Below are 14,058 nucleotides of genomic sequence, written 5' to 3' on the forward strand. Positions count from 1 at the left end.
CTCTCCTCGCCAGAACTCAATGAGCAAGACATCCAGATGGCGGATTGTGACACGTTCTAGTCGCTTAGCTCATCCTCTTGGATGCACCTTGACCCCTGCGCTCGACATTTCCACCACTTAACGAACCTTCTATCAACTGCGAATCTCTTTAAGACGGTGGTACGATAAAAACAATAATTTCAAGGAGATGATACATATACTTTCTAGTTGCAAAGTGGTTTTCAAAAGCAAGAGGAAACTTTAATTGCTCATGTTTTCTGCACAATCTTAAAAATTCTGGCACTGGCGTATTACAGAAAAAATGAGTTTTTGTATCATCATCCGTTGCCATAACTTCATCGTAGATATATGTGTCCACCATTTTATTCCTGTACAGTAACAGCCTCTCTTCAATGCTGTATACAGAAGTTCTGAGTTCGTATTCGGGAATATCTGCCACAGTGTGTGCGATGAAACCCTTCAACTTAGCATTATTGTCATAGTTTGCTCAAGAACACACTTTCCTTCAGATAGCCACACAGCCAATAATCTGCTGGATAATGTCTGGCGATCTTACAGGCCAAGTTACAGGAAAGCGCCTACTGGTAACACGACCATCAGAAAAATCAGAAACAAACTCGTTGTCATTCCTTGTGTAATTAGCCATTGCCAGAATTTTTAAGTTTGTGTAGAAAATATGAGCAATAATTAGAGTCACCTCTTACTTTTAGAAAACCCTGAATTATTATTTCGTGCATTCCGAAACAGTTGAGTTCACCACGTTTCCAGTTATGTTCTTGTCTACGTTACATAACCACTTTCCAACATTATGCTTTATATGCGATCTCCATAACCTCGCCCAGCAGGCACACACAGCTATGCTTATGAAGAAAAAGAGAAGGAAAGAGGGAATGATAACAGAAAGATATAGAAAAAAAGAATATATTTAACTTGATTTATAAAGTGTATTGTTAAATATTTCCCAAATTTACGCGAAGTAATTATTTATTATGCCAATATTGTAATATTATCTAATACTTTTCTTTTTAAGAAAATCTAAATTTAAAAGTTATGTAAATGTTACAATATAATATTACATCTAAATTTAGTGGTTCAACTGCGCGCAATGAGCATGTTCACAGCAAGGATAGTACTTTCTAGCAATGAAGCGGTCTCCGCTGCTCTCCGTTACCCGTTTTGTCTGCCGGAGAATTCAAGACTTAAACATTTGCAACGATTAGTATAACTAATCTTTGTGCACACAGTTTCTCTTATATAAGTATAGTGATTAATATTTGTTTCAATTTCCTTTCGTCAGTTTATTTTGTGTAATTTGAGAAAACATGAATATCGGCGGTCGATTTGAAGTGCTTCGTAATAATCTGCTTAATTAAAAACATTTTTTCTCGCCCAAAATATATTTCACGTACATCATTACCAAATAATTGTTTCATAGATAATAATAATAATAATAATAATAATAATAATAATAATGGCTTTATTTAACCTGGCAGAGTTAAGGCCGTAAGGCCTTCTCTTACACTCAACCAGGATTAAAATTTGCTTACATAGTTGAACATAAAACTGGATCGGAATTAAGTAATTACATACTGATACAATTTAGGTACATAATGAGATCAAAAGAGGCAGTTACATAAAAATTTACCTCATAAAAATAAAAATAAACATAGTGGAATACATATTAATGTTGTTAGAATCAAATACGAATCACATAAAAACAAGCCGATAATTCGATAAAAAAATGTACACAGTAAAAATAAAAATAAACACATTAGTATACATATTAATATTAGATTACAATTAAGCAGGATTTACATAATTAAACCAGAAACCGATAATTGAATAAAATGTACACAAAAATAAATTAATAATAAAAAAACAACACAGTGGGATACATATTGGCGTTAAGTGATAAATAAACACGATTTAGATAATAAAAATAAGAAAAGAAATGAAAATAAAAATAAATACAGTGGAACACATTCAATTAAATATTTTCAACGCGTTAGGTCTGGCAACTCATCATAAGATATTTTTCTAATTTACATTTAAAGAAAATTAAAGTTCGGCAGCCCTTGACTTCAGGCGGCAGAGAATTCCAGTGACGAGAAGTATGAAAAAAATCCGACCACTACTTTAGGAGGAATCACCGTACACGAACAGCTAGCGGTATGCCCATCCAAGTTCTTCGTTATCAGGGATGCTACAACCGAAAATAAGCGTAAACACACTGTAACTGATATGATTGCTGTTAGGAGGGACTGGCATCATGAATAACAATATTGCCATCTACCATGGAAAACTTTCGTTTTGGACATATGCTGTTTTCCTGTCAGGAATCACCTCTGAAGTTCACTCGGTATAACGTGTTCGACTGACCCTACGCCATCCTGTTGTTATGTTGCGGCGTTCTGCATTTAGGATACGCCTCTGTCCGTGGTATGGAATACTGTTCCAAATAAAAAATTGACGACACGTCATATCAATCAAAATATCTCAGCTGTTTATACATTTTTATAGTTGGCAATATATTTGACAAACACAGTATTATTTGCAACCATATTTGTTATGCATTGCTAAGCTCGCGCGTTTAGTTAAATGCCATGCTCGCATGTTAAATTCTTCATAACGGTTTTGTAATGTAAATAACTATTGTGCGAGATCGTGCGTATTTGCTTGCTTTCCGCACAAAACCAATACGCGGTAAGTGTGAAATGCCACATTCAGTATTCCCAACGTAACACACATAACAATTTCCCTATTCTTACCGCTTAAGCGTCATATTCATTTTACTGCTTTAGGCTTTTAACATATTATTTTTAAAGACGTTCAATATAGTAATAATTATAAATTGGAAACTTACCACTGCAATTTCACCTAAATTTCACTGCTAATTATTGTTTTTAAATATTTGCAAAAATTAAGTAAACTCTACAACACCACAAAAGTTACTGCATTTGTAATGCAAGTAACATTAAGGAAGCCGTGAAAAAATCAACAAGATTCCAGACTCATCATAGATTGGGGGGTGGGAAAGACAGACGTATATCACGGCCTGCTGGAGTATAGTAAACACAGAAAACATTTTATAGGAACAATGTTGAAGATAGATATATTTGTTTTCCAAAGTTACCGTCATTGAACAGAAACCAAGATGGAGATTTCATTGCAACTAATTAGAAATTCGTCTTTCAGGTATGTAATAAATGATCTTCGCACAAAATAATGTACGATATACGAGCGGTATGTTTGTTTTCATGTTCTCGGAAATTAAAAAAGCGAAACGTAGTTGAGCTTTTTTAATCTTTTCCTCGAACATGAAAACGTCAACATACCGCTCTTGTAACGCATATTATTATTAACTTACACGTATTTGTATGTTAATCTGTAAACACCTGTCAGATTGTGTTCGTTTGTCTTGTTTTTCCAACTTTATTTTAATATTTTAACCTTGAAAAAACAAATGAATTATTTCTTTTCAAAGATCTGGAATGTTATATTTATTGACACATTCAGTTCATATGCTAGGGTCACGGTTGCTTCGGACACATTTGATTTTAGGTTTATTTCCTTAATCGATAACTATCGCTATTAGATATAAAAGTCTTCTAACCTCACTTACTTTTTTGTGTGTATCCTAGTTTTTTTGGAAGGTTGTATCCGGACGTCATCTTTATACCAAATCACCGTCGGGAGCGGGTTGCCTTTCACTCGACACAACAGTTTCATCTTTTCTTTCGGTTTCAGTGAAGCGTCTAGAAGGCCGGACACGGACGGTGGCCGTACTGCAAACAGACAATGAGACTTATCAGCACACATCCACACTAGAAACGATGCCTTGCGAACTGGAAAAAGACAAATAGATAGGATAAATTAGCTTTGAATACTTCACCCTAATAACACCATTGTGCCCACTTTAACCGTCTTTCTTTCCTTCATGCAAATTCGAAAGATAGTAGCCTATGTCTTCAGAATCTTATCTGTAAGTGCTGTAGTCCCACAGAGACGTATTTTTTTCTCCTTTCATTCAGCATCTCGGCTCTTTATTTTAATGTTGTAGCTATCTTCTGTTTGAGCGGCTCAAGCTGCTTCTTCCAGTCAAGTTATACAGTGTATCTACTGTGAACGTCCAACATTTGAAAGTTAATGTGAGGAAGTATAAGCAGTGATTTTGGTCGGAAAATAATCTTACTTACTTACTTACTTACAAATGGCTTTTAAGGAACCCGAAGGTTCATTGCCGCCCTCACATAAGCCCGCCATCGGTCCCTATCCTGTGCAAGATTAATTCAGTCCCTATCATCATATCCCACCTCCCTCAAATCCATTTTAATATTATCCTTCCATCTACGTCTCGGCCCCCCCAAAGGTCTTTTTCCCTCCGGTCTCCCAACTAACACTCTATATGTATTCCTGGATTCGCCCATATGTGCTACATGTCCTGCCCATCGCAAATGTCTGGATTTAATGTTCCTAATTATGTCAGGTGAAGAATACAATGCGTGCAGCTCTGTGTTGTGTAACTTTATCCATTCTCCTGTAACTTCATACCGCTTAGCCCCAAATATTTTCCTAAGCACCTTATTCTCAAACACCCTTAACCTATGTTCCTCTCTCAGAGTGAGAGTCCAAGTTTCACAACCATATAGAACAACCGGTAATATAACTGTTTTATAAATTCTAACTTTCAGATTTTTGGACAGCAGACTAGATGATAAAAGCTTCTCAACCGAATAATAACACACATTTCCCATATTTATTCTGCGTTTAATTTCCTCCCTAGTGTCATTTATATTTGTTACTGTTGCTCCAAGATATTTGAATTTTTCCACCCCTTCGAAGGATAAATCTCCAATTTTTATATTTCCATTTCGTACAATATTCTGGTCACGAGACATAATCATATACTTGTCTTTTCGGGATTTATTGCCAAACCGATCGCTTTACTTGCTTCAAGTAAAATTTCCGTGTTTTCCCTAATCGTTTGTGGATTTTCTCCTAACGTATTCACGCATAGACAAGAAGCTGATGTAACCCGTTCAAATCCAAAACCTGCCTGTTATCCTGAACTTTCCTAATGGCATATTCTAAAGCGAAGTTAAAAAGTAAAGGTGATAGTGAATCTCCCTGCTTTAGCCCGCAGTGAATTGAAAAAGCATCAGATAGAAACTGACCTATACTGACTCTGCTGTATGTTTCACTGAGACACATTTTAATTAATCGAACTAGTTTCTTGGGAATACCAAATGCAATAAGAATATCATATAATACTTCCTTCTTAACTGAGTCATATGCCTTTTTGAAATCTATGAATAACTGATGTACTGTACCCTTATACTCCCATTTTTTTTCCATTTTCGCAGACTCAAAAAGCTTATGTGATAATTTCGTAGTACCGTACAAGCCAGAGCCATAGTAAGGCTGCAGCAGTGAATAATTTATATAATGTCGACTTCTACCGAGCGTACCCAAGTCGTTTGGTGGTATGCAGAGGCAAAATCAGTTATTCAAGTGCAAAGAATCTTCAGTCGTGAGTGCAATAAGGAGCCGCCGACATTTGAGACCATGAAGGAGTAGCATAGTAAGTTTTTGGCCAACGGTAATGTGTTGAAAGGACAGGGAGGCTTGAGCCCCGGTATCCAGGAAGAGGCTATTAAAAATGTGCGGAGATCGCAGTGAGAGAACTTGGAGTGAAACGGTCGACGGTACACTAAATTCTTCTCCAACGATTACATTTTCACGCCTGCAAGGTACAGATTTTGCAGGATACCAAACTCAACGACCGACCAAAGCGAGATATTCCCAAATCGCTGGATAGGGCGTGATGATCTTATTTCTTGGCCTCCGCGTTCTCCCGATGTTACCCTACTGCATTTCTTCTTGTGGGGATGCATCAAAGATAAAGTGTATGCTACAACAGTTAACAGCATAGAAGATTTGAAAAAGTGCAGAAGAAAAGCCGTGCACTCTGTCACATTAAATATGCCCCATGCCACATGGCGTGGAATCGAGTACAGAATTGACTTTCTCCCGTGCTACTAGAGGTGCCCGTATTCAGTGCATTGAACTGAATACTTGGTGAGTTTTACGAACATTCCCATGTGTAGTATTATTCATATACAATTTTTTCTTTCAACTGTATGTGTTTAAAATGTAGGAGGTTCATGGTAGACACTCTGTATATTGGGGTGAACTATTGCGAGAGTTGTTAGTTTATAGTACGACAAAATCAATTCGCTAAAGTATTTAATAATAGTCGCCATGGTAGTTCAGTGGCTAGAACTCAGGATTTATAATTCTGTGGACTCAAATTCGATCCCCGGTGTACCTCCAATTTATGACTTGTGCTGGGAAAGCTCGTTGTACAGGTAACGCAAAATAAATAAATAAATAAATAAATAAATAAATAAATAAATAAATAAATAAATGAATGAATAAATAAATAAATAAATAAATAAATAAATAAATAAATAAATAAATAAATAAATAAATAAATAAATAAAAATTATTATTTGTTTTTCGTATGAATAAAGAGCGATTGATTTTTGTTAAAAATTGTTATATAGTATATTATCACAGGCCTGTGTTTAATTCTCTGGTAAATTTACTCATAAATACTAAATATAAACAATATGCGTCCAGGTGGCAAATTGCTGTACACACAGAGAAACGGCATGCCCAAAACCACTTTCACGGTGTAAAGAGTGCTGAAATTGTGCATCTATGTGGCAAATCTGAAAACCCACTTTGTACAGCTTCACAATATTTTTCTTTATACGTTGAAAGATGGTAAAGTAAAAAATGAAGAGGAAAGCCTGGTTGCTATGCAGTGGCCTTGCCCTATGCCAACCAAGCACATGGCGTGCGTGCGTGCGGTACCTGGAGCTGAAGTGCGCCACGGCGCGCGCCATGTGTGGCGCAGGTGACGACGAGGCAGCATCGGGGACTTTATAACGCAAGGCGCTCACTTTCGTAAATATTTACTCTTGGAAGAGGCCGAGAGCTTAAACCCACAATCCCACGCGCTCTACAGATCGACTACTCCGCTGCCTGCCGAAAACAGGAATCATTCACCCCTCTGGACAGACGAGTTAAAATTAGGCAATATATAGAAATGGGATTTAGCAGCTCATATTGAATTAGCATATGGGATGCACATTTTTTTATACTCGAAGATGTTAATATGTAATAAATCCCCGAATAATGTACAGTCTCATCAGTCGCACTTGACACTACTGGTCATAATGAAACGTATCTAATAGATCGTAACGTTTCTCCGGAATTCACGAAAACGTAATTCTTGCAAAATGTACGGTACGTGCATGGTAACTATGTGATGCAGTGGTTTACACAGATAGCTTAAATACGTGAGTATTGTACATATTTCATATGAAATAAAATTAAACTGTAAAATATTATCGTCATAATTGTCAGTAATTGAGACATTCAGAAGCCAAGCTAATTAACATAATTAAGATTAAAAACTGTTGATAGAAAACAGCAGAAATACAACCTGTTAAATGGTAATATTAAAATAAATTTTAGTAAACAAAATATGTCAGTGGCTACAAAATTGAGATTGCATAATATAGTTGTAGTATAGATATCGACTGTGAAAGTTGGATCTTAAGTAAGAAAGATAAAGAAACTGCTCATATGAGATTCTTGACACCTTTATTGGAGTTAACACATTAAAGTTAAAAAACTGTAGATTAAGTTATCATCAAGTATGGTAAAGGATTTTGAATAAATATTTTTCAGTGGATCAAAAAGTTTCATAAATTAACCCTTCAGAATTTATATTGTAAGTTAATATAAATGACAGAGAACTTTGTTCTTCCTACATAATTTCAAGGGAAAAAATTTTCCCTTGAAATTATTCAAATCTGCTTCACAGGGAGCTATACTTGAAAGCTAGATTGCATTTGTTCTTCCTATTTGCATTATATCCTAAGGCATAACTTCACGCTACATACCTCCACGTCAGGGCAGTTTGTAGTCATACATGCCACTCTGTGGGTCAGCAGTCATACGTTGAAATGATTCCTGTTGCATTTTAAGAGGTAAAAGTTCTGCACCGGGCTGAACAACGTCCTAAAGTAAGATACACATATTTACGTTTATTGGAGGTACAAATGTTGGAACTATAACATGTACTACGGTTCATTACTATGAAAAAAAAAATTAACGCCTGCACATTCTTGTCTAGACTACAATCGTAGCAAATGTGTTGGAGAAGTAGTCGATGTGGCACGGCGAATTTCAACGTTTTATTAACAGAGCCCCGTCACCGCCCGTTTAAATTATCTATAGGTTGTGAACATTGACTTGCGACTTTCTGTTAACAGTATTGCTACATCTTACTTCTATATTGTTTTAATTTAACAAAACCAAAGCAGGAATACTAATGAAGAAAGTTTCGTATTTGGAAAAACGTCTTTAGATTACTAGAGGATGGGGTTATTAGAGGACATTTATGTGAATTATTGATAATGATACAAAAGTTTACGTTTGGATATTTAACATCAAAGGCAAAACTTCAATTTGGGGATGAAATTTGAAGAGTACACGGGAAAAAGGATGAATGTCAGAATGCTCTTAAGGGGGATGTCAGCATCTAATTCAATAGATTACTCCGAACTTGTTCTTATCACACCTGGTAAAAAGGAGAATTATTACCACAGTTAGTCATCCTTTCCCTAATTTTTAATAGGAATAGCAATAAATCTTCCATTGATATACTGAATTAGATCATTATCTCACCCTTAACAGCAATGTGACATTTACCCTTTTCCCCTGTACTCTTCATTTGTAAGTATTTTAAACACAATAATTTTTTATTTAACACAGCACAGATGCGCTTCCTGACCATCACTAAGCTTAATCATAATTGACCATAACAGATATCGACATTACAGATGAGCTTTAGGTCATTTGCTTAACCATTTAACAAAGTACACGATTGCGAACAGAATTGGAAAGGTATGGGAAGATATAGTCTCGTGAAAAGGAGATTTAATTAATTCCATGAGGACGCAGAGACCAAGAAGGTCGAGAAATGAACGAAATTATCAATACCTTTAAGCACTTTTTCTGAAATTAAATATTTCATTGTGATTATATTATATTACAAATTTTAATTGTTTCTGTTGCTTGTCGCGTCAACCTCTTTCTTAACATGTTTCGCAGCTTTCCAATACTCTACTTTACCTCACTGGTGACAAGGATAGAAATTTATTTTGCAGAAAGGAAGGTCTCGAAGTCTTTGCCGAAAATTGATGTGAGGTTCTCGAACTCAGATTTTCTGACATCTGCGGGTTTGAATTGAATTGGGAATGAAAACATTTTTAAATTAGTTGGCGAGCATAGACTTATCCACGTGCTTGTAGTGGGGAACTAAATAAAAACTGTTAGTGGCGACGAACATGTGGGGCCACCTTGCTTCCAAGTTTATAACATTTGGGAGTTTACTAGTCTCGGGAACTCATTAACTGCCACACTAAAACCTCTTGGGAGAATAACAAGTAAATCGGGCCGGACCCCGCGCCCCTGCCCTCTCCAGTAAATCATATCTTCACAGTTGCGATGCTGGTGTTCCATCGGCAGCGGTAGGTCGCGATGTAAAGCGTTCTGTCTGTGATATTATTAATGATGCAAAACGAATTATAAGAAAGCCTAATTATACAACACTCGAAGGTTACCGAGTTACTGGCAGCGAAAGTTGCGATCTGCCTCCATTTTCACTAAATTAAGTAACATCCTCCTACTTCCGTCATGTAGTCGCAGAAACACAGTGTGTAAACGTGAGATTGGTGAAGTTTTGATCTCGAGCTCGAGATATACAAGTGACTTATCCTTTCTTCTTACCATGTTGTTTTTAATTATGTTATCATTGCAACTTATTTAGGTACAGAAAAGTTAATTTCATTAGTATGTATTCCAAAGTAAAATGTATATCCTTTTCGGAAGACTTTAGGAAACAACATGGCGGGGTATAGAGGTCTTCTCCTGAGATTAATTCTTAAAAAAAAACAAAAAAAAAAAAAAAAAAACCCTAAATGCGATTGGTAGTGTATAGAATTTTCAACTTCATTATCTTATTGTAATTAGCTTTAAGTTATTCATAAACTTTTATTATTTTTTAATTAATCGTCAACTCTTTGGCACCTTTTAGTGCTTTCTGGTTGTGCTCATAGATGGCGTTACTTTGTCAACAATGAGATGTTGAAACATATGTTCAGGTTACGAAACTATGTCAAGGCGGACAAAAAATATCCCCCCTTGTTGAAGTAACTGTTCGAAAATATACAGTGACATTTAAATTTTTCTTTTTTTTATAGTGCACACTATTTGGCGATTACATATGTTAAAAAATGTTCAAAATTAAACATTTTTGTTGAGGTTGCAAAATATGCCCCTCCCCCCGATGGTACTGTATGTTATTTAAGTTACCTTGATATTGCTAGGGTTAAGCATGCATTAAATTAACCACTCTATTAAGTGAATGTTCTCAGGAAGTAGCTCGTTTACCTACTGATCAGAAGCCGTGGTCGGCCATGAGTTCGATCCTCTCTTGGCTTGAATACCTATAGTCCCGTCGCTCTAATTTCCGGCAGCCAATCGCGTTGCAGGTCGGCTACATTTAAACGTGTGCGTCTTGTGATTCGCTGATTCATTTCTTAAGGCTCGATAAATACTCAATATAATTGCCCGCCATTTTAGCACTTTCGTTGGCGTTCGCAGAAAGCATACGAAGACGTTATTTGCCGCTCAATTATTTGCCGAATTACATTGCGTTTGATTTATTATCACAGGAGCTACGACATGATAATGTTTAACGGTGTGGCAAATAGATTCCTCGTATGGTAGCTCGGCAACGTGAGAACAAAAATGGCGAACGATACTAACTACCTAGACTTTATAGAGCCTTCACTTTCTAAGACCTAAGCAAACAGGCGGAGTCACTCCGAAAATAACAGCGTCGGGACTATAATTTAGTTTTTCCAAGGTTTCCCCAACTGTAATTTGAATGTCAGTCATCGGTGTGAAGCTCTGCTGTCCGGTCCAATGAATCTTGGGTCTCATTTTGTCAGATGCCATCTCGGTATGAGCAGTCCCATCGACGCGACGCTACATTAAATATCCGACTAAAAGAGCAAAGGTTTGCCCCTTTCTATTGAGGAGTCACAAATACTGACCGCAATAATTCTCCACTTATTGTAATCCCCAACCCTGAGTTTTATAGAACAATTAAAGTACAAAGTAGTCATTCTTCTTGTGAATGTCTATGATGATGACGCATTAATCTTTAAATCTCTACTAAAGCCAATCGCCGTCCCCGAGTTCAGTAGATCCATTTCACTTTTTGAATTATTCAAAATAAAGTTATTTTTTAAATGTCCATCTTTTTAAAATTTAATCTCCGTCATAATAAAAACAAAATTTGTTTTTATAAAGCCGTTTAATTTCATAATCGGTACACATTCTTATTCACTTATTGTGTTTGCAAAACATTACTTAGCAGACAGGTAGAAGTTGCATCCTCGACCTTCGAATAGGCTGACCACATTTGCTTTAACAGACTACTGCATGATGGTAAATACATGTAAGAGTATTTTAACATCCAGTTTATTCGTAATAAATGTTTCTCATTTAACGATATACAGCTACTCGAAAAAAAAATGACTGATAGAGAAAAACTAATTCTCGATAGATTTTCCGAACGTACTCCATCCAAGTCGTCCATACACTTCTCCAGACTACGCACACTCACAATGAGACGCTGGTTCAAGTTCCTCTGTAGAGCTACATCGGTTAACCGCATTCATAGAAAATAAAATTTTTCAAGTGTACAGAACTACTAGTTTGTACTTTTATGAGCTTATGCAATTTCTCTTGTAAGACCCTTCTTTGGCAATAAACTCTTGAAGAATGTTCCCCTCCTCAATCCACCGGAGCCAGTTCCAGTCAGTTTTTATTGAAAGCAATAGATGGCGCTGCAATCTATAGAGTAGGAGGCACACATTGAATGGCGGACGATTCGAATTACGTGATTGTGTTGGTGTAATTTGATGAGTATACAAATAGTTTGTCAGATTTTAACGTGTTAAAGTGAAGTGTTCCAATTGTGTTAATACTTAGTGTTACTATTTTACATTTTATTATTGATCCTAATACTTATTTTCTTTGTGAACAGTATATATATTTTCGTGTTTTGTGCGAGTGTTTCGAGTGATCTTGATCCTCAAGCATGGACACTACATTAGTTAATGATCAATTTGATTTACACACAGACTTACCACGCATCTCAATTCAGAATCAGAAATCCCTCTATCCAAGTGAAACTATAAATGAAGAAATGGAAACCTCTCAAACTTCGAATAATGCAATAAATAATTTTCAACACATATCTGCAGAATCAACAATGAAACAATTGAAGGTGAGGAAAGAACCAAATGGCAGCGATGATGATGAGTATTTACATCCAAAAAGACCATTACGATTTTATTCAGCAAACAAAATAGCTAAATCAATGGTAAAAACAAGCATACCCACTAACAATAAATTTCAAGTACTAGTCACCGCTTCTTCAATGGCGTCAAACTCTGATAGTATAGATGTAGTAAAAACAACAGAGACAAATTCACTAAATGTCAATTCCAATCCACAAATGTCTACAACATCAAACTCTGTACAATCAAAAACAAAGAAACCTCCACCCATTGTTTTAACTACAAAACTACCCAATTTCTTCTCCGAAAATCAGAAATTCCGCACCAACCTACAGGGCAACCTAAGAATTGTTTATTCCAATGAAGGTATCAAATATTTGTGCGATAATGATAAAGATTACAATAGACTCGTGGATATTTTCAGTGCTAACAAATATGAATTTTATTCTTTTACTTCGACCAACAATCGTCCGATAAGAGTTCTGATTAAAAATCTTCCACCCAATATCACAGAAGCGGAAATTTCAGACGAACTTAAGTCTCTCAACTTTCCAGTATTGAATGTTCAACAATGGATACAAAACAAAAATGATGAGAATTATTCTTACAGATTACCCATCTTTCAAATTACATTGGAAAATAATCCAAAATCAAGAGAAATATTGCAATTAAACAGCATAAACAACATCATCATTAAAGTCGAGGCTTATAACCCTCAACCTCGTTTACGTCAATGTCATAATTGCCAATCTTTTGGACATGTATTTTCAGGTTGTAAACGAGAACCAAGATGCTTAAAATGTGGAGATAAACATTTAATAGCTCATTGTCCATTCAAAGGGCCTGATTATACCCCTAAATGTGCAAATTGTCAGGGAGAGCACACCTCAAACTACAGAGAATGTCCAGTTTTTAAAAAACATATTGACCTTTTCAATATGAGATTATCAAGTAAGCCTGTACAACAATCAATGCCACCTACACTCAATAATAAAGAATTTCCTCCACTGCCAAAGAGAAGGTTCCCTCAAAGCCAACAAAACATGTACACATCAAATACTTCGTCCACCACGGAGGATTTGAAATCCATTCTGAATATTTTCAAAAACATAAACCTGCAACAAATTTTAAAGAAATTAAGTGAAGTTTCACAAAAGCTTGGACAATGTAATGACACATGGTCTAAAATTATTATTCTGATAGAAAGTGTACTGACCTTCTCAACTGCAGATGGCTGCACACCCTAAATCAGTAATTTCAAAACCACTTATTATTTTAAACTTCAATGCAAACGGACTGAAAAATCAACTATTAGAATTTACAAAGTTCTTGCAAGACAACACTGTTGACATTGCTTGTGTAAATGAAACACATTTAAATCGAACAGACAATATAAAAATCAAGAATTATAAAATCTACAGAACTGATAGGGAAAATAAACCAGGTGGTGGAACTGCAATACTAATTAAGAAAACTATTTCTCACAATCCTATTAAAATATCGAACCTGGAAAATGTTGAATGTACTGCCATAACTATATTGCTCAATCATCGTGAAACAACAATAGCAGCTGTGTACAACCAACCTACAAAACCTTTGCTCTTAT

General features: G+C 35.8%; 2 protein-coding genes across 15 annotated transcripts in view; one reads left to right on the forward strand and one right to left on the reverse strand.

Annotated features, from left to right (window-relative positions):
* Atg10 (Autophagy-related 10) overlaps positions 1-14,058 on the forward strand; it is a 656,137-nt gene that overhangs the window by 146,236 nt on the left and 495,843 nt on the right. The gene's annotated exons all lie outside the window — the stretch shown is intronic.
* Positions 1-14,058, reverse strand: part of LOC138691226 (protein vein-like) — a 411,186-nt gene that overhangs the window by 125,030 nt on the left and 272,098 nt on the right. For all 11 annotated transcript variants that reach the window (XR_011329772.1, XR_011329774.1, XR_011329773.1 and 8 more), the window contains exon 2: positions 3,623-3,785. Coding sequence is in view for 8 of the 11 variants with exons in the window: in XM_069813027.1 (XP_069669128.1) it covers positions 3,623-3,785 (163 nt within the window). In the remaining 3 variants the exon portion in view is untranslated. The remainder of the gene's footprint in view (positions 1-3,622; positions 3,786-14,058) is intronic.

This window comes from Periplaneta americana, chromosome 16 (genome assembly GCF_040183065.1).
Source record: "Periplaneta americana isolate PAMFEO1 chromosome 16, P.americana_PAMFEO1_priV1, whole genome shotgun sequence".
Classification (NCBI taxonomy): Eukaryota; Metazoa; Arthropoda; class Insecta; order Blattodea; family Blattidae; genus Periplaneta; species Periplaneta americana.